Genomic DNA, 22,052 nt, shown 5'->3' on the forward strand with positions numbered 1-22,052 from the left:
GGTTACTATTAACCACACCCTCAAACGCCTAGCACACCGGTTTAGGCTTCTGGCTCTGACACACTAAGGGAAGATGGATTACTTCAGTATAAAAGACTGTCAACAACAGTCAACAACAACGTATGTAATGATATGAGAAATCTGAATTTCAATGCAGTAAGAGGGCTAAAGTGGTGGGCTTTTAGTAAAGATTTTTAAGTAAAAAGGTTTCCAACTTGTGTCCTTTCTCAGAACAGAGCTGCCCAAAGCAAAACCACAAACAGCCATCCCAGCACCTGGAAAGACGCCCCAGCAAAGCAAGCTGAGGAGGCAGGCTTTCATCACTTTGATTGGCTATCTGGAGACGCCTGCCTCTGATGATTGGTAGCTGCCGCGAAGGACGCCGGGACTGGCACGTGGTACCGGTCTTCGGAGCCAAAAGGGGACAGAGATGGCGGCGGAAGCTTCTACAGCTCGATTCACCTTGTCTTATCAACAGATGGGGAGGAAGAGTCGGCCCTGGGGTACTGCTGAGATTCAGTGTACTCAGTGTGGAAGAAGGGTGTCCAGAGTTTCTGGTGAGGAGATTGAGGGTGGTCCCTTTAGGGCCATGCTCTGCCTTGGCCACGGGCCCTTCAAGGGCTCCATCCCAATCAGGCTGCTGGGTGTGGAGACCTGAAAGCGAGGCCCACCCAGAAGTCTGAAAGCCAAGTGGGCTGCCAATGTAGTGGGGGTGGGGGGAGGCGGGGCGGTGGGGAATGAGGGGTGACTGTTCAGTTGCCTCAGCAATATGGACCAGGAAAACTGTCTCTGGGCCCACCCTCAGGGCAGCTAAGAAATCCTCTGTGGTCGGTTGTTAGTGGTTCCATGCCTCTCCAAAGCTTTCCCACCCTGCATCTCCATCTCCCCTTTTTTCACTGATTCTGTTAGGGGATAGTGTGTGAGCTCTCTTAAGCATTATTTCGAAAACTTCCCCTGGTTCACAAGTTCATGGAAGAGTAGATGTAAAAATTTAGCCCATGGTCTCATGATCTAGAAGTAATGAAATTTAATTTTCCTGTGTAGTTTTTTTGTAGGAGTAACAGGTAGACCACTTTAAAATTCTCCTGGATTAAAAAACAGGTGTTTGGGATTGGGAGGGAGGCATTATTGCTCAGTTTGGCTTAAGGCATTGTTTGGGAGAAGATTTGTTCCTGTTGTGCATCTTGTGTTTTTCTTTGTATGTCAAGGGGAAAAATACACTGTACTCCTATTGATCTAATTTAGAATCTACTCAAGTGAAGACACATTCAATTACTTTAATTTAAAATGCCTTAGAGTGCTGTCTCTGACGGAGAGGAGTTGTTGAATTTCGAACTGCGGCTGCTGAATGAAGTCTTATTACCAACCCCATGACTGTTTATACTTTCAAAGTAAAAGTCGTTAATTTTCTCAGTCCTCCAAGATGGACTCTGTTTAAGGGACATGGACCTTTGCAGAGAAAGTTGGTTGTATTTTAGGGTGGAGAGGTAAACTTCTTCAACTCTGTTTTGTTTTTAATCATTGCTGTTACATAGAAAATCTCCAGTGTTTGAAAGAAATAAGTTGTTTGCAACAGGACCTTTTAAAATCACTCGTTCTTCTGTATCTTTGTATTACAATGCCCAGAAATACTCCAGATGGTGTTTACTGCATATAAAATTGTGAAAGTGCTTTCTAAACTGTGATGCAAAACAAATTAGACTTGAACAATATCAGAAAACTTATAAAGATAGAACAGTTAAACAAATTTTATTTCTTTGGTAGTATCTCTGGAATTTAAATAGAACTTTAAATGTAGCTTGGTCATAAGCAAGTTTCATATATTTCACTTGGCTTGAAAACTAAAGCTTTTTTTAGTCAAAAGAATATAATTCTTATAAATCAGCAAGAACACAATTTTTTTTGCCAATAAAAGATGACTGATTTAATCTAATAGTTTTCCTTTTTTCTTGCAAAGTGTTTTTAAAATGACAACTTTTCCAGTTACATAGCTAAAACAAATATGTTTATTATGATAAATGTCAAATTCTGTTTAGAGCATTAAAATCTTGATATTGGGTTTTCACTCAAGATTATAGTATTTCCCCTCATAAACTCTGGGTTTGTGAGAATGATCTTTATATGGGTCATGTGGGTGTAACAATAGTAGCATCTGGTTTCTGTCCTTGCCATTATCTTAGATCATTATAAGAGATGGGTATTTCCAGTGTCTCATCTGCCCTCCTTACTCCCTTCACAGGGTTGGAAATATAAGTTAGTAGAGGCAATAGTATCAAGTAGAAAGAATATTGGACTTGGAAACAGAACTAGGCTGGAGTCTAGATTATACCATTTACTTAGCCAGATCACCAAAATATTTACCATATTCTAAGTTGAATATAACCTTCCCAAGTCTGCTTAGCTGTGATATTTACAAAGATCAAATAAAGTATGTCAGAATATTTTGTATCATTATAAGATATGGCAAATTCAAAGATTATAGGTACCAAAAACTACCTAAATTAGTGCAAACTGTATTACATAATACTGCCTGGTTTTTGATCTGGAGGTTTTTTTTTTTTCCTGACTTACATAGTTTCTCCTGATTTTTGTTTAGTAATTCCTACATTTTGAATGAAATTTGGTATCTTTTCTTGTAAATGAGCATCCTCTTTAACTTTCCCCTCTGATTAATGCATCATTCAATCCATTCAATTCAGTTCATTCAATGCTAACAAATTGCTAAAAGTTTAACTAACAGAATTTCATCAATAGGTCACCACCATGAACTTCAGTGTGGACATGCTTTTTGTGAACTGTGCTTGTTAATAACTGAAGAATACAGCACAATTATATGCCCTGATTGTGAGGTAAGTTTTATCATCTTTCATCTTTAATACATTACAACCTAATGTTAAAGGTTAAGATGTTACAGAAAACATACTTCTAGTTGGAACCTAAAAACTTGCATTTTTGCTGCTGACTCTTAAAGAAGCTTAACAAAAGACAAATCCTTTCTGAGTCATTTTATAATTGTTCAGAGTGATCAAAAAGAGTACAGAGTTAAAGTTCTGTATTAATCAGCCTACATATTTTTGACTCTTTGGAGACTTCTGTGGAAAATTGCCTTTTTCTTTATTTTTATTTAAGTATATTCCTTTCAAATTCCTGCCCTTCTTTACCACACCAATACCACGCAATCAAATTTTGCACTCCCCTGGCCCTCAATCTTTGTGTGTCATCAAATCTACATTTGTAGAGATGCCATAGTTTAAAGAAGAGGAGCAAAATAGTGGCCTCAAGTTAACTTCAGAGACACTAAAAAAAATAGTCACACTTACAGACCCATGATAATGAGAACAAATCAGGATTTCAAGTAAAATTTAATGAACATGTTTGCATTTGTTACAAATACAAATGTATTCAATTTATATAGTATGTCCCTAGAAAATTGTCTTAATCTCTAAATTGTTAACGTTCCCCTTGAGATGACCAGATATTAAGGGTTTGTTTGTATCCACTGGGTCAATGAGGAAAAACAATACAGGGGCGCCTGGATGGCTCAGTGGGTTAAGCCACTACCTTCGGCTCAGGCCATGATCTCAGGGTCCTGGGATCGAGCCCCGCATCAGGCTCTCTGCTCAGCAGGGAGCCTGCTTCCTCCTCTCTCTCTGTCTGCCTCTCTGCCTACTTGTGATCTCTGTCTGTCAAATAAATAAATAAAATCTTTAAAAAAAAAAAAGAGGAAAAACAATACAGAGACAGGAGACCTGGAATGCAGTCCTAGTTCTATCACACTAAGCCTGAATTTCCTTATTTGTGAGATGGAAATAATACAGGCTTTTCTTTGGATTATAAGAGTCAAATTTGATTATGTAGAAGTTCTCTATAGGCTTCAAAACCATTAAAATGACTTATAATCGATCCGTGATTATTTAAGTGTGGATTAATTGGCTTGTGGGTTAAACATGGTGAAAATACATACATTTATATAAGTTTGTGAAGGTTTTAATTAGAGCAGAAACATTTACATATTAAAAATGTCTATTTAGGAATTACATACTTTACAAATATTGATCTTTATTTTGAAAGCTATCCTTCTCCTGTTTGTTTTTTTTTGTTTGTTTGTTTGGTTGGTTTTGGTTTTGGTTTTTTTTGGTCAGTGGGCTCCTCACATGTGGTTTGACTACATAGTTAAAGCAAAGGGGAGCCTTGTTCCTTTGGTCGTAATGGAGCATCCCTGACTAATTCATTCTTGTGATGGGTAAAGAATAAGGAAAGGGGAATAAGCAGGCAGATGGAACTGTCTCTGCTTATACTCATCCTGTTCTAACATTCAAAAAAACAGGCAAATTTATTAGAACAGTAACTTTTCCCTTTTTTGGCAAATGATTTCATGTTCAATGGTCTTAAATCATTATACTTCTATTAATTTGGAAAACATATATAAATGTTTATGGTATGTTTACAAATATTGGTTTTGGTTTTAGGTTTGTGATAAATCTATTTCATATCATTTTGACTAGATCTGACTTTGGAAGATCTGTGATTTTTCTTATTCTTCCCTCCTGTCTCCCATTTTCCTTGTGCTGTTAGCCCAGGGAATTGACAAAGGACTGTAATTGGATTCTTCAGATGGAATAAAGCTGGTCACTACTTTAAAAAAAAAAATTGTATTTATTTGCGAGCGAGAGATAGAGAAAGCACGAGTGGATGGGGGGAGGAAGAAGCATCCTCCTTGCTGAGCAGGGAGCTCCACAGATGCAGGGCTTGATACCAGGACCCCTGGGATCATGACTTGAGCCCAAAGCAGATGGTTAACCAACTGAACCACCCACGTGCCCCGGCTGATCACTTAAGGGAGTCCCTTCAAGAAACCTTTCTGAAATAGTTACCACTCTTTTATTAGTTTTCAAAATTTGGGATTTTTGCTGATGTCTAATATTTATTTGGAAAAAGAAGGAAGAATCTAAATTAGTAAGAATGAATTTATAGAATATTTCAGTACTGTAGATTATTATTTTTTATTATGTGCTCTTTTCTAAAAAGTAAGATTTAGGGGCTCCTGGGTGGCTCAGTATGTTAAGCCTCTACCTTTGGTGCAGGTTATGATCCCAGGGCCTTGGGATTAAGACCTGCATCAGGCTACCTGCTCAATGGGGAGCCTGCCTCATCCTCTCTTTTTCCCTGCTGCTCCCCGTTTGTGCTCTCTCAAATAAATAAAATATTAAAAAAAAGAAAGTAATATATAAATAAATACCTATATTCACATTAGGCTTGTATTTATAATTTATCTTTAATTTTGAAGACCTACATATGCTGTCTGTTTCAAATTTAAACCTAAATTGATTCCACTCAGTATAATGGATATACTTTTGTTCTTACTTCTGAGTTTGGGTGAATATGGATTTATCTTTTTATTTTTCATAGTTGTATAGCTTTTGATAACATCTGTTCTGTGCTTTTGATTGATATTAATTGTTAATAATAACCATTCTGCGTTTTGCACAGCAAGATGGCAGATTTTGTTCAGAGGATCATACTTAGGTCTCATCCCAGAAATACTGTATTGATTTCTTGGACCTGAGTCCAAAAATATACTATATGAGGAGAGAAGGATAAGTTATCTAATCAAGGCTTCGGCTTGAGGTCTCAGGTCATGAGACCTTTGACTCAGGTCATGATCTCGGGGTCCTGGGATCAAGTCCTGCATCAGGCTCTCTGCTCAGCAGGGGGCCTGCTTCCCTTCCTCTCTCTCTGCCTACTTGTGATCTCTCTCTGTCAAATAAATAAATAAAATCTTAAAAAAAAATCCCATGTGGATTGGAAATGTTAATAATATGCAAATTAAAATGTAAACTAGAAGAAATATAATTGTATTTTCTTGGGTGGGGAAGCCTTGTTAAACATATCACTGAAATGAGGAACTATAAAATACTGGCTAAATCTACCACATCTTTTCATTTATAGTTAACAAAAACAACCCAAAAAACCGACCAGAAATAAAACTTAGATGACAAGCTGTGGGGGTGGAAAGAGAACCTCTATTTTGTAAATTACATGTTAATCTTTATACAATTTTAACTGAAATATTTTAAGTCAATTGTATTTAATACTTTCTTAAATTTTCTGAAAGAGGTTTTCTGTATTAAATCTGTTCATAGTAACATTCATCTCTTACTATGAAATGTCAAACCAAAGGGGGATAAATGAGTCGGCATATAGAAATTAAGGATTTAGCTCCCAATTTTGGGGGGTAGCATTCTTAAAAATAGCATTTTGGTCAGTGTGATGGTCAAAAGGAACACTTTACCCCTAAATATCTAATAAAACTTGGATATCTTTAGTATGTTATACCTAAAACCTCGACAGAATATCCTCCCCCCACCAAAAAAGTATATGTAAGTGGGAGGCTGTAACATTTAGAAGTCTGCTTTATTTTTCTTAGCAACATTAATGTTAACTTATTTTCATGAGAGTCTCCTACAGTTACTTTTTAAAAAGTTTTATGTGTGCAAATTTAAATTAAATCAATAGGTAGTACTATGTAGAAGGAAAGATGATTTTAACTCAAAATTGAGTTCACATTTAATAATAGCTAATGGATATGCCTAATGTATAGATTTTAGCTTAGTTTTTAAATATTGGCTAATATCCTACAATTACTTTTAATGGCTTCATAATAAATCACTATACATTAATTTTTTCTTTTTTTTAAGATTTTATTTGAGCGAGAGGGAGTACAAGCTAAGGGGAGAGGGAGAAGCAGCTTCCCACTGAGCAGGAAGCCTGACGCAGGGCTATATCCCAGCACCCCAAGATCATGACCTGAGCTCAAGGCAGATGCTTAACCAACTGAACCACCCAGGCACCACTTTAAGCGCTATAATTTTTTTTTAAGATTTTATTTATTTATTTGACAGAGAGAGACAGGGAGAGAGGCAACACAAGCAGGAGCAGTGGGATGGGGAGAAACAGGCTTCTCTCTGAGCAGGGAACCTGACACCCTGGGCTCTATCCCAGGATTCTGGGATAATGATCTGAGCTGAAGGCAGACGCTTAATGACTTAGCCACCGAGGTGCCCCAAAGTGCTATAATTCTTAACCAATCCCATTATTATAAACATATAGTTGGTTTTCAAAATTTCTCACTTTGTCTTTATATAATCTCAAAACCACTCCTACAAAAAAAATTCTATGAGAAAATTCTGTGAATTTCTAACTCCAAAACAAATCCATGTCCAAATTTGTCAGATTTATGCTTAATGTTTTGCAATTTGATGGGCAAGAAATAGATCTATCCTTTTTTATCATTATTATGTTAGTCACCACACAGTACATCATTAGTTTTTGATGTAGTGTTCCATGATTCATTGTTTTCATATAACACCCAGTGCTCCATGCAATCCATGCCCTCCTTAACACCCACCACCAGGCTCACCCATTCCCCATATCCCCTCTCCTCTAAAACCCTCAGTTTGTTTCTCATAGTCCATAGTCTGTCATGGTTCACCTCCTACTCTGATTTCTCCCCCTTCATTTTTCCCTTCCTTCTCCTAATGTCCTCCATGCTATTCCTAATGTTCCACAAATAAGTGAAACCATATGATATTTTATGTTCTGTGTTGACTTATTTCATTCAGCATAATATCCTCCAGTCCCATCCATGTTGATGAAAAGTTGGGTATTCATCCTTTCTGATGGCTGAGTAATATTCCTTTGTGTATATGGACCACATCATCTTTATCCATTCTTCTTTTGAAGGGTATCTTGACTCTTTCCACAGTTTGGCTATTGTGAACATTGCTGCTGTGAACACGGATGCATATGCCCTTCTTTTCACTAAAATTTGTATCTTTGGGGTAAATACCCAGTAGTGCAATTGCTGGGTCATAGGGTAGTTCTACTTTTAATTTTTTGAGGAACCTCCACACTGTTTTCCAATTTTAGTATATGTGCTGCCGAAGCGAGCACTCCACACTGTTTTCCAAAGTGGCTTCACCAACTTGCCACCCACTAGGATTCCCACCAACAGTGTAAGAGGATTCCCCTTTCTCCACATCCTTTCCAACACATGTTGTTTCTTGCCATGTTGATTTTTGCCATCCTGACTGGTGTAAGGTAGTATCTCAATGTGGTTTTGATTTGAATTTCCCTGATGGCTAATGATGATGAATACTTTTTCATGTCTGCCAGCCATTTGTATGTCTTCTTTGGAGAAGTGTCTGTTCATGTCCTCTGCCCATTTTTTGATGTGATTATCTGTTTTTTGGGTGTTGAGTTTGAGAAGTTCTTTATAGATCTTGAATAGCACCCCTTTGTCTGTAGTGTCATTTGGAAATATCTTCTCCCATTACTTGGGTTGCCTCTTTGTTTTGTTGACTGTTTCCATTGCTCTTCAGAAGATTTTGATCTTGATGAAGTTCCCAAAAGTTCATTTTTGAACTTTTGTTTCCTTTGCCTTTGGAGATGTATCTTGAAAGAAGTTGCTGTGGCCATGTTGAGGAGGTTACTGCCTATGTTCTCTAGGATTTTGATGGATTCGTGTCTCACATCAAGGTCTTTTACCCATTTTGGGTTTATCTTTGTGTATGGTATGAGAATGGTCAACTTTCATTCTTCTATACATAGCTGTCCAATTTTTCCAGCACCATTTATTGAAGAGATTGTTTTTTTCCATTGGATATTTTCCCCTGCTTTGTCAAAGATAAGTTGATCATGGAGTTGAGAGTCCATATCTGGGCTCTCTGTTCTGTTCCATTGGTCTATTTGTCTGTCTTTGTGCCAGTATCATGCTTTCTTGGTGATCACAGCTTTGTAATAAAGCTTGAAGTCAGGCAGCGTGATGCCCCAGCTTTGTTTTTCTTTTTCAACATTTCCTTGGCGTTTCAGGTTTTCTGGTTCCATACAAATTTTAGGATTGTTTGTTTCAGCATTTTGAAAAATGCTGGTCAAATTTTGATCCGGATGGTGTTGAACATCTAGATTGCTCTGGGCAATGTAGATACTTTAACAGTGTTTATTCTTCCAATTCATGAGCATAGAATGTTTTTCCATCTTTTTGTGTCTTCTTCAGTTTCTTTCACGAGTGTTTTGTAGTTCACTGAGTATAGATACTTTATCTCTTTGGTTAGGTTTATTCCCAGGTATCTTATGGTTTTTGGTGCTATTGTGAATGGAATCAATTATCTAATTTCTCTTTCTGCAGTTACTTTGCTAGTGTATAAGAAAGCAACTGATTTCTGTGCATTGATTTTGTAACCTGCCACATTACTGAATTGCTGTATGAGTTCTAGTAGTTTGGGGGTAGAGTCTTTTGGCTTTTCCACATAGAGTATCATGTCATCTGGGAAGAGTGTGAGTTTGACTACTTCTTTGCCAATCTGAATACCTTTTCATTTATTTTTGTTGTCTGATTGCTGTTACTAGGGCTTCTAGTACTATGTTGAACAGTAGTGGTGAGAGTGTGCACCCTTGTGTTCCTGGTCTCAGTGCAAAGGCTTTCAGCTTTTCCCCATTGAGAATGATATTTGCTGTAGGTTTTTCATAGATTGATTTTATGAAGTTGAGACATGTTTCCTCTATCCCTGTTCTCTGAGGAGTTTTAATTAGGAAAGGGTGCTGTATTTTGTCAAATGCTTTTTCTGTATCAATTAAGAGGACCATGTGGTTTTTGTCTCTTCTCTTATTTATGTGTTCTGTCACATTGACTGATTTGCGAAACGTTGAACTACCTTGCTTCCCAGGGATAAATCCTACCTGGTTGTGATGGATAATCCTTTTAATTACTCTTGGATCCTATTAGCTAGGATCTTGCTGAGAATTTTGGCATCCATATTCATCAGGGATATTGGTCTGAAATTCTTTTTGATGGGGTCTTTGCCTGGTTTGGGGATCAGGGTAATGCTGATACTCATAGAAGGAGTCTGGAAATTTTCCATCTGTTCCTATTTTTTGAAACAGCTTCAGGAGAATAGGTATTATTTCTTCTTTGAATGTTTGGTAGAATTCCCCAGGAAATCCGTCAGGTCCTGGGCTCTTGTTTTTGGGGAGGTTTTTGATCACTGGTTCACTCTTGTTACTGATTATAGGTCTATTCAGGCTATCAATTTCTTCCTGTTTCAGTCTCGGTAGTTTATAGGTTTCCAAGAATGCATCCATTTCTTCCAGGTTGCTTAATTTATTTTCATAGAGATGTCAATAATACTTTCTGATAATTATATTTATTTCCTTGGTGTTAATTGTGATCTCTCCCCTTTTATTCATAATTTTATTAATTTGGATCCTGTCTCATCTTTTGGCTAAATCTGACCAATGGTTTATCGATCTTATTAATTCTTCAAAGAACTGGCTTTGAGTTTCATTAATGTGTTCTACTGTATTTTTGGTTTCTTATTCACTGATCTCTGCTCTAATCTTAATTATTTCCATCCTCATGCTGGGTTAGGTTTAATTTGTTGTTCATTCTCCAAATCTTTAAGGTGTAAAGATAGTTTGTGTATTTGGAATTTTTCTATTTTTTTGAGTGAGGCTTGGATAGCTATGTATTTCCCCCTTAGGACCTCCTTTGCCATATCCCATAGGTTTTGGACCGATGTGTCTTTGTTCTCATTGGTGTCCATGAATTGATTAAATTCTTCTTTGATTTCCTGATTGGCCCAAACTTTTTTTTAAAAAGATTTTATTTATTTATTTGACAGAGGGAGAGAGATCACAAGCAGGCAGAGAGGCAGGCGGGGTGGGGAGCGGGAAGCAGGCTCCCCGTGGAGCAGAGAGCCCAACGTGGGGCTTGATCCCAGGACCCTGAGATCATGATCTGAGCCGAAGGCAGAGGCTTTAACCCACTGAGCCACCCAGGTGCCCTGGCCCAAACTTTCTTAAGCAGGATGGTCTTTAGCTTTCAAGTGTTTGAATTTCTTCCAAACTTTTTCTTGTGATTGAGTTCCAGTTTCAAAGCATTGTGGTCTGAGAATACACAGGGAATAATCTCAGTCTTTTGGTATTGGTTGAGACCTGATTTGTGACCCAGTATGTGGACTATTCTGGAGAAAGTTCCATTTATGCTTGAGAAGAATGAGTATTCTGCTATTTTAGGGTGAAATGTTCTGTATATATATATGAGGTCCATCTGGTATAGTGAGTCATTCAAAGCTTTTGTTGCTTTGTTGATTTTCTGCTTACTTAATCTGTCTGTTGCTGAGAGTGGAGTGTCAAGGTCTCCTATGATTAATATATTATTATCAATATGTCTATTTTGGTTAACAGTTGGCTTATGTAGTTGGCTGCTCCCATGTTAGGGGCACAGATATTTTACAATTGTTAGATCTTCTTGTTGGGTAGAAACTTTAAGAATGATACAGTGTCCTTCTGTATCTCTAACTACAGTCTTTAGCTTAAATCTAATTTTCTGATAACAAGAATCGCTACCCCAGTTTTCTTTTAAGGTCCATTGGCATGAAAGATAGTTATCCATCCCTTCACTTTGTCTGGATGTATTTTAAGGTTCAAAATTAGTCTCTTGTAGACAATGTGTGGATGGGTCCTGTCTTTTTATCCAATCTGCAACCCTGTGCTGTTTTATGGGAACATTTAGGCTGTTCACATTGAGCGTGATTATTGACAGGTAAGATTTGATTGTCATCATGTTGCCTGTGAAGTCCTTGTTTCTGTGGATTGTCTCTGTATATTTCTGTTCTATTTCACTCTTGGGGTCTTTCTCCTTTTATGGACCCCCCCTAATATTTATTGCAGGGTTGGCTTAGTGGTCACATATTCTTTCAGTCTCTGATGGTCCTCTAAGCTTCTTATCTTTCCATACATTCTGAATGACAGCCTTGCCAAGTAAAGAATTCCTGGCTGCATATTCTTCTCATTTAGTACTCTGAATATGTCTTGGCAGCCCTTTCTGGCTTACCATGTCTCTGTGGGTAGGTGTGACATTATTCTGATGTTCCTCCCTCTGTACATAAGGAATCTCTTCCTCCTAACTACCCTTAAAATGGTTTCCTTGGTTCTAAGATTTGCAAGTTTTACTACTACATGCCTGGGTGTTGGTCTGCCCTCATTGATCTTGTGTGTCCTCTTTGCCGCTAGGACACAATTGTTTGTTTCATTCCCCAGATTAGGGAAGTTCTCTGTTATGATTTGGTCAGATAAATCTTCAAGTTCTCTCTCTCTCTCTCTCTCTCTCCACCCCACCCCCTCAGGGATCCCAGTAATTATGACATTGGAACATTTCATGGCATCATTTATTTCTCTAATTCTGTTTCCATGGATTTTAAGCTCTTTGTTCCAGACCTCCTCCTGCTCCTTCTTTTCTGTCAGTTTGTCTTCGAGATCACTAATTTGTTTTTCTGACTTATTTACTCTGTTCGAGTACCTAGATTAGAATGTACCTCACTGATAGCATTTTTAAGTTCTACCAATCTGCTCTCACTGCTGCCCTTAATGAATCTATGTGCATTGTCTTCATAACTGCTACCCTGAGGTCTATTTTCTGACAAATGGGGAGGCCACTGTCTCTGGGTTTTTTCTTTGTTGAGAGTTCCTCCTCCTAGTCATTCTGTTGTGGTTGGGCAGTGTACAGCCAAATATATCAACCATTATCCAGGCAATGTGTACCCTGGGAAGGTTCAGAGCAATCAGAATCACCAAAAATAAAAATTAAAAAAGCCAAAATGAGCCCCAAGAGTAAGATTTATCAAGTATAAAAACAAAAACAAACAGATCCGGGGGAAAAACAAAAACAAAATTTTAAAAGGGGAAAGGTGAGAGGAGGGTGGTTATAATACCTCAAGTGGGGTGAGTTCTTACTGGGTGTATTTTACCCAGTCCTTACTGGGTGTATTTTATCTTTGTTAGAGAATTCAACTTCCCAGAGATACAGGGAAATTAAAACTGGTGTGTATATATGTGTGTGTGTGTGTGTGTCTCTCTCTTTCTCTCTATCTATCTATCTATATATAGAATTGAATAGGGAAAGAAGGACTACATTGAAGCTTATATCTATGTATATTTAAGAAAAGAGGAAAAAAATATAGGTATGGAAAAGTTCAAGTTAAAAAGTTACTATTGAATATGTTGTATTAAACATCTAGTTGAGGGGCGCCTGGGTGGCTTAGTGGGTTAAACATCTAGTTGAAATGATAAGTAGGTAAAAAAAAATCATGAGAAAGAATTTAAAAAGAGAGAAATTGTATCTAAGCAATATATAGGCTGTGAGGCAATACACTGTTTTCTCCCTCGTGTTGGGTTTTACAGTTTTTTTCAATTTATTTATTTTCAGAAAAACAGTATTCATTATTTTTTCACCACACCCAGTGCTCCATGCAATCCGTGCCCTCTATAATACCCACCACCTGGTACCCCAACCTCCCTCCCCCCACCACTTCAAACCCCTCAGATTGTTTTTCAGAGTCCATAGTCTCTCGTGGTTCACCTCCCCTTCCAATTTCCCCCAACTCCCTTCTCCTCTCTAACACCCCTTGTCCTCCATGCTATTTGTTATGCTCCACAAATAAGTGAAACCATATGATAATTGACTCTCTCTGCTTGACTTATTTCACTCAGCATAATCTTTTCCAGTCCTGTCCATGTTGCTACAAAAGTTGGGTATTCATCCTTTCTGATGGAGGCATAATACTCCATAGTGTATATGGACCACATCTTCCTTATCCATTCATCCGTTGAAGGGAATCTTGGTTCTTTCCACAGTTTGGCGACCGTGGCCATTGCTGCTATAAACATTGGGGTACAGATGGCCCTTCTTTTCACGACATCTGTATCTTTGGGGTAAATACCCAGTAGTGCAATTGCAGGGTCATAGGGAAGCTCTATTTTTAATTTCTTGAGGAATCTCCACACTGTTCTCCAAAGAGGCTACACCAACTTGCATTCCACCAACAGTGTAAGAGGGTTCCCCTTTCTCCACATCCTCTCCAATACATGTTGTTTCCTGTTTTGTTAATTTTGGCCATTCTAATGGGTGTAAGGTGATATCTCAATGTGGTTTTAATTTGAATCTCCCTGAGGACTAATGATGATGAACATTTTTTCATGTGTCTGATAGCCATTTGTATGTCTTGTTTGGAGAAGTGTCTGTTCATATCTTCCGCCCATTTTTTGATATGTTTGCCTGTTTCGTGTGTGTTGAGTTTGAGGAGTTCATTATAGATCCTGGATATCAACCTTTTGTCTGTACTGTCATTTGCAAATATCTTCTCCCATTCCGTGGGTTGCCTCTTTGTTTTTTTGACTGTTTCCTTTGCTGTGCAGAAGCTTTTGATTTTGATGAAGTCCCAAAAGTTTATTTTCGCTTTTGTTTCCTTTGCCTTTGGAGACGTATCTTGAAAGAAGTTGCTGTGGCTGATATCCAGTTTTTTTTTCCAATTTATTTATTTTCAGAAAAACAGTATTCATTATTTTTTCACCACACCCAGTGCTCCATGCAAGCTGTGCCCTCTGTAATACCCACCACCTGGTACCCCAACCTCCCACCCCCCCGCCACTTCAAACCCCTCAGATTGTTTTTCAGAGTCCATAGTCTCTCATGGTTCATCTCCCCTTCCAATTTACCCAAAAGCACATACCCTCCCCAATGTCCATAATCCTACCCCCCTTCTCCCAACCCCCCTACCCCCAGCAACCCACAGTTTGTTTCGTGAGATTAAGAGTCACTTATGGTTTGTCTCCCTCCCTTTCCCATCTTGTTTCATGGATTCTTCTCCTACCCACTTAAGCCCCCATGTTGCATCACCACTTCCTCATATCAGGGAGATCATATGATATTTGTGCAACCACTCTGGAAAACAGCATGGAAGTTCCTCAAAATGTTGAAAATAGAACTGCCCTATGACCCAGCAATTGCACTACTGGGAATTTACCCTAAAGATACAAACGTAGTGATCCAAAGGGGCACGTGCACCCGAATGTTTATAGCAGCAATGTCCACAATAGCCAAACTATGGAAAGAACCTAGATGTCCATCAACAGATGAATGGATCAAGAAGATGTGGTATATATACACAATGGAATACTATGCAGCCATCAAAAGAAACGAAATCTTGCCATTTGCGACAACATGGATGGAACTAGAGCGTATCATGATATCCAGTTTTTATGGGGCCTCTGCGGATGCCTGACAATTGTCTCTGAAGCCCCTTTGTTCTGTTTGAGCGCTGTTATCAGTCCCTGTCTTGCAGCCACTGGTCTCCAAGCTATTGCTGGTTCCCAAGCACAGGACACATTTGTGCTGGGGTATTACTTTCCAGTGGCTACCTTTGGTGGCTCCCTCCCTCTTCTGTTTATTTTCAGGTATCTATCTTTGCAATCCTAACTCCATCCTGTATGATGATCCTCTGCCCCCATAGAGAGCCAGATGTATATAATCTTTTTTTTTTTCCCAATTTATTTATTTTCAGAAAAACAGTATTCATTATTTTTTCACCACACCCAGTGCTCCATGCAAGCTGTGCCCTCTATAATACCCACCACCTGGTACCCCAACCTCCCACCCCCCCGCCACTTCAAACCCCTCAGATTGTTTTTCAGAGTCCATAGTCTCTCATGGTTCATCTCCCCTTCCAATTTACCCAAAAGCACATACCCTCCCCAATGTCCATAACCCTACCCCCCTTCTCCCAACCCCCCTCCCCCCAGCAACCCACAGTTTGTTTCGTGAGATTAAGAGTCACTTATGGTTTCTCTCCCTCCCTATCCCATCTTGTTTCATGGATTCTCCTCCTACCCACTTAAGCCCCCATGTTGCATCACCACTCCCTCATATCAGGGAGATCATATGATAGTTGTCTTTCTCCGCTTGACTTATTTCGCTAAGCATGATACGCTCTAGTTCCATCCATGTTGTCGCAAATGGCAAGATTTCGTTTCTTTTGATGGCTGCATAGTATTCCATTGTGTATATATACCACATCTTCTTGATCCATTCATCTGTTGATGGACATCTAGGTTCTTTCCATAATTTGGCTATTGTGGACATTGCTGCTATAAACATTCGGGTGCACGTGCCCCTTTGGATCACTACGTTTGTATCTTTAGGGTAAATTCCCAGTAGTGCAATTGCTGGGTCATAGGGCAGTTCTATTTTCAACATTTTGAGGAACCTCCATGCTGTTTTCCAGAGTGGTTGCACCAGCTTGCATTCCCACCAACAGTGTAGGAGGGTTCCCCTTTCTCTGCATCCTCGCCAGCATCTGTCATTTCCTGACTTGTTGATTTTAGCCATTCTGACTGGTGTGAGGTGCTATCTCATTGTGGTTTTGATTTGTATTTCCCTGATGCCGAGTGATATGGAGCACTTTTTCATGTGTCTGTTGGCCATCTGGATGTCTTCTTTGCAGAAACGTCTGTTCATGTCCTCTGCCCATTTCTTGATTGGATTATTTGTTCTTTGGGTGTTGAGTTTGTTAAGTTCTTTATAGATTTTGGACACTAGTCCTTTATCTGATATGTCGTTTGCAAATATCTTCTCCCATTCTGTCAGTTGTCTTTTGGTTTTGTTAACTGTTTCCTTTGCTGTGCAAAAGCTTTTGATTTTGATGAAATCCCAAAAGTTCATTTTTGCCCTTGCTTCCCTTGCCTTTGGCGATGTTCCTAGGAAGATGTTGCTGCGGCTGAGGTCGAAGAGGTTGCTGCCTGTGTTCTCCTCAAGGATTTTGATGGATTCCTTTCTCACATTGAGGTCCTTAATCCATTTTGAATCTATTTTTGTGTGTGGTGTAAGGAAATGGTCCAATTTCATGTTTCTGCACGTGGCTGTCCAATTTTCCCAACACCATTTATTGAAGAGGCTGTCTTTTTTCCATTGGACATTCTTTCCTGCTTTGTCGAAGATTAGTTGACCATAGAGTTGAGGGTCTATTTCTGGGCTCTCTATTCTATTCCATTGGTCTATGTGTCTGTTTTTGTGCCAGTACCATGCTGTCTTGAGGATGACAGCTTTGTAATAAAGCTTGAAGTCCGGAATTGTGATGCCACCAACTTTGGCTTTGTTTTTCAATATCCCTTTGGCTATTCGAGGTCTTTTCTGGTTCCATATAAATTTTAAAATTATTTGTTCCATTTCTTTGAAGAAGATGGATGGTACTTTGATAGGAATTGCATTAAATGTGTAGATTGCTCTAGGTAACATAGACATTTTCACAATATTTATTCTTCCAATCCAGGAGCATGGAACATTTTTCCATTTCTTTGTGTCTTCCTCAATTTCTTTCATGAGTACTTTATAGTTTTCTGAGTATAGATTCTTAGCCTCTTTGGTTAGGTTTATTCCTAGGTATCTTATGGTTTGGGGTGCAATTGTAAATGGGATTGACTCCTTAATTTCTCTTTCTTCTGTCTTGTTGTTGGTGTAGAGAAATGCAACTGATTTCTGTGCATTGATCTTATATCCTGACACTTTACTGAATTCCTGTACAAGTTCTAGCAGTTTTGGAGTGGAGTCTTTTGGGTTTTCCACATAGAGTATCATATCATCCGCGAAGAGTGATAATTTGACTTCTTCTTTGCCGATTTGGATGCCTTTAATTTCCTTTTGTTGTCTGATTGCTGAGGCTAGGACTTCTAGTACTATGTTGAATAGCAGTGGTGATAATGGACATCCCTGCCGTGTTCCTGACCTAAGTGGAAAAGCTTTCAGTTTTTCTCCATTGAGAATGATATTTGCAGTGGGTTTTTCATAGATGGCTTTGATGATATTGAGGTATGTGCCCTCTATCCCTACACTTTGAAGGGTTTTGATCAGGAAGGGATGCTGTACTTTGTCAAATGCTTTTTCAGCATCTATTGAGAGTATCATATGGTTCTTGTTCTTTCTTTTATTGATGTGTTGTATCACATTGACTGATTTGCGGATGTTGAACCAACCTTGCAGCCCTGGGATAAATCCCACTTGGTCGTGGTGAATAATTCTTTTAATGTACTGTTGAATCCTATTGGCTAGTATTTTGGTGAGAATTTTCGCATCTGTGTTCATCAAGGATATTGGTCTATAGCTCTCTTTTTTGATGGGATCCTTGTCTGGTTTGGGGATCAAGGTGATGCTGGCCTCATAAAATGAGTTTGGGAGTTTTCCTTCCATTTCTATTTTTTGGAACAGTTTCAGGAGAATAGGAATTAGTTCTTCTTTAAATGTTTGGTAGAATTCCCCCGGGAAGCCATCTGGCCCTGGGCTTTTGTTTGTTTGGAGATTTTTAATGACTGTTTCAATCTCCTTACTGGTTATGGGTCTGTTCAGGCTTTCTATTTCTTCCTGGTTCAATTTTGGTAGTTTATATGTTTCTAGGAATGCATCCATTTCTTCCAGATTGTCAAATTTGTTGGCGTAGAGTTGCTCATAGTATGTTCTTATAATAGTTTGTATTTCTTTGGTGTTAGTTGTGATCTCTCCTCTTTCATTCATGATTTTATTTATTTGGGTCCTTTCTCTTTTCTTTTTGATAAGTCTGGCCAAGGGTTTATCAATTTTATTAATTCTTTCAAAGAACCAGCTCCTAGTTTGGTTGATTTGTTCTATTGTTTTTTTGGTTTCTATTTCATTGATTTCTGCTCTGATCTTTATGATTTCTCTTCTCCTGCTGGGCTTAAGGTTTCTTTCTTGTTCTTTCTCCAGTTCCTTTAGGTGTAGGGTTAGGTTGTGTACCCAGACCTTTCTTGTTTCTTGAGAAAAGCTTGTACCGCTATATATTTTCCTCTCAGGACTGCCTTTGTTGTGTCCCACAGATTTTGAACCGTTATATTTTCATTATCATTTGTTTCCATGATTTTTTTCAATTCTTCTTTAATTTCCCGGTTGACCCATTCATTCTTTAGAAGGATGCTGTTTAGTCTCCATGTATTTGTGTTCTTTCCAAACTTCCTCTTGTGGTTGAGTTCTAGCTTCAGAGCATTGTGGTCTGAAAATATGCAGGGAATGATCCCAATCTTTTGATACCGGTTGAGTCCTGATTTAGGACCGAGGATGTGATCTATTCTGGAGAATGTTCCATGTGCACTAGAGAAGAATGTGTATTCTGTTGCTTTGGGATGAAATGTTCTGAATATATCTGTGATGTCCATCTCATCCAGTGTATCATTTAAGGCCTTTATTTCCCTGTTGATCTTTTGCTTGGATGATCTGTCCATTTCAGTGAGGGGAGTGTTAAAGTCCCCTACTATTATTGTATTATTGTTGATGTGTTTCTTTGATTTTGTTATTAATTGGTTTATATAGTTGGCTGCGCCCACGTTGGGGGCATAGATATTTAAAATTGTTAGATCTTCTTGTTGGACAGACCCTTTGAGTATGATATAGTGTCCTTCCTCATCTCTTATTATAGTCTTTGGCTTAAAATCTAATTGATCTGATATAAGGATTGCCACTCCTGCTTTTTTCTGATGTCCATTAGCATGGTAAATTCTTTTCCACCCCCTCACTTTAAGTCTGGAGGTGTCTTCGGGTTTAAAATGAGTTTCTTGGAGGCAACATATAGATGGGTTTTGTTTTTTTATCCATTCTGATACCCTGTGTCTTTTGATTGGGGCATTTAGCCCATTAACATTCAGGGTAACTATTGAGAGATATGATTTTAGTGCCATTGTATTGCCTGTAAGGTGACTGTTACTGTATATTGTCTCTGTTCCTTTCTGATCTACCACTTGTAGGCTCTCTCTTTGCTTAGAGGACCCCTTTCAGTATTTCCTGTAGAGCTGGTTTGGTGTTTGCAAATTCTTTCAGTTTTTGTTTGTCCTGGAAGCTTTTAATCTCTCCTTCTATTTTCAATGATAGCCTAGCTGGATATAGTATTCTTGGCTGCATGTTTTTCTCGTTTAGTGCTCTGAAAATGTCATGCCAGCTCTTTCTGGCCTGCCAGGTCTCTGTGGATAAGTCAGCTGCCAATCTAATACTTTTACCATTGTATGTTACAAACTTCTTTTCCCGGGCTGCTTTCAAGATTTTCTCTTTGTCACTAAGGCTTGTAAGTTTTACTATTAGGTGACGGGGTGTGGGCCTATTCTTATTGATTTTGAGGGGCGTTCTCTGAACCTCCTGAATTTTGATGCTCGTTCCCTTTGCCATATTGGGGAAATTCTCCCCAATAATTCTCTCCAGTATACCTTCTGCTCCCCTCTCTCTTTCTTCTTCTTCTGGAATCCCAATTATTCTAATGTTGTTTCGTCTTATGGTGTCACTTATCTCTCGAATTCTCCCCTCATGGTCCAGTAGCTGTTTGTCCCTCTTTTGCTCAGCTTCTTTATTCTCTGTCATTTGGTCTTCTATATCGCTAATTCTTTCTTCTGCCTCATTTATCCTAGCAGTGAGAGCCTCCATTTTTGATTGAACTTCAGTAATAGCCTTTTTGATTTCAACTTGGTTAGATTTTAGTTCTTTTATTTCTCCAGAAAGTGCTTTTATATCTCTGGAGAGGGTTTCTCTAATATCTTCCATGCCTTTTTCAAGCCCGGCTATAACCTTGAGAATTGTCATTTTGAACTCTAGATCTGACATATTACCAATGTCTGTATTGATTAGGTCCCTAGCCTTCGGTACTGCCTCTTGTTCTTTTTTTTGTTGTGAATTTTTCTGCCTTGTCATTTTGTCCAGCTAAGAGTATATGAGGGAGCAAGTAAAATACTAAAAGGGTGGCAACAATCCCAGGAAAATATGCTTTAACCAAATCAGAAGAGATCCCAAATCATGTGGGGGGATTTCTCGCCCCTCACGATTGGGTGAGGGATCTCCTCTGATTGGGATCTCCTTTGATTGGGATCTCCCAATCTCTTCTGATTGGGATCTCCCAATCTCTTCTGTTTGGGATCTCTTCTGATTTGGGGATAAAAAGAGGTTCAAAAAGAAAGAAAGAAAAAAAGAATTAAAAAAAAGAGATTGAATTAAAAATTCAATCAAGAATTTAAAAAAGAGTTAAGAAAAAAAAAGATTGAAGAGATTAGGATCTCTTCTGATTTGGGGATAAAAAGAGGTTCAAAAAGAAAGAAAGAAAAAAAAAGAATTAAAAAAAAAGAAAATGAATAAAGAAAAGTATAAAAAAGCAAAATATATATATATTAGATAATCTAGTTAAAAAACGTTAAAAAAGAAAAGGGTAAAATTATAAAAAATTTTAGCAGAAGAAGAGAAAAAAAATGAAAAAGAAAAAAAAAATAAATTAACTGCAAGACTAAAAAATCACCGGCAGAAAGCCATGAGTTCCGTGGTTTGTTTTCTCCTCCTCTGGAATTCTGCTGCTCTCTCCTTGGTATTGAAACTGCACTCCTTGGTAGGTGAACTTGGTCTTGCCTGGATTTCTTGTTGATCTTCTGGGGGAGGGGCCTGGTGTAGTGATTCTCAAGTGTCTTTGCCCCAGGCGGAATTACACCGCCCTTACCAGGGGCCGGGCTGAGTGATCTGCTCGGCTTTGCTTTCAGGAGCTTTTGTTCCCTGAGCGCTTTCCGTAGAGTTCCGGAGGACGGGAATACAAATGGCGGCCTCCTGGTCTCCGGCCCGGAGGAGCCGAGAGCCCAGGGCCCCGCTCCCCTGTGTGCCCTCAGCGAACTGCTCCTGGTAACTCGCGTCTGCCTAACCTCCGGCCGCGCTCCGAGCTCACCAAGCTTGCGACCGGTTCAAGGCAACTCCGAGCTGCGAGCTTACTGTCGGCTCTGTCTCTGCAGCCGGCTTTCCCGTTCCAATAACCGCAAGCTCTGCGACACTCAGACACCCCCGATCCTTCTGTGACCCCGCGGGACCTGAGGTCACGCCGACCCCGTGTGGGCTTCGCCCCGGTTTAGCCTCCGGAGCGATGTCCCTCAGCGGAACAGACTTTTAAAAGTCCTGATTTTGTGCTCCGTTGCTCCGCCGCTTGCCGGGAGCCGGCCCCTCCCCCCGGGGTCTCTCTTCCCGTCGCTTTGGATTCACTTCTCCGCCAGTCCTACCTTTCAGAAAGTGGTTGTTTTTCTGTTTCTAGAATTGCTGTTCTTCTTCTCTTCGATCTGCCGATGGATTTGCAGGTGTTTGCAATCTTTAGATAAGCTCTCTAGCTGATCTCCTGCTAGCTGAGGTAGTCTCAGCCTGCTACTTCTCC

The 22,052-nt window shown here is 39.1% G+C and overlaps 1 protein-coding gene across 3 annotated transcripts in view; it reads left to right on the top strand.

Moving 5' to 3' along the window:
• Nucleotides 1–430: 430 nt before the first annotated feature.
• The window catches only part of RNF17 (ring finger protein 17), a 181,277-nt gene continuing 159,655 nt past the window's right edge, over nucleotides 431–22,052 (top strand). For all 3 annotated transcript variants that reach the window (XM_044249365.1, XM_044249366.1, XM_044249364.1), the window contains exons 1-2: nucleotides 431–557; nucleotides 2,755–2,849. In XM_044249365.1, coding sequence (XP_044105300.1) covers nucleotides 431–557; nucleotides 2,755–2,849 — 222 coding nt within the window. The remainder of the gene's footprint in view (nucleotides 558–2,754; nucleotides 2,850–22,052) is intronic.

The sequence above is a fragment of the Neovison vison genome, chromosome 5, assembly GCF_020171115.1.
Source record: "Neovison vison isolate M4711 chromosome 5, ASM_NN_V1, whole genome shotgun sequence".
Lineage (NCBI taxonomy): Eukaryota > Metazoa > Chordata > Mammalia > Carnivora > Mustelidae > Neogale > Neogale vison.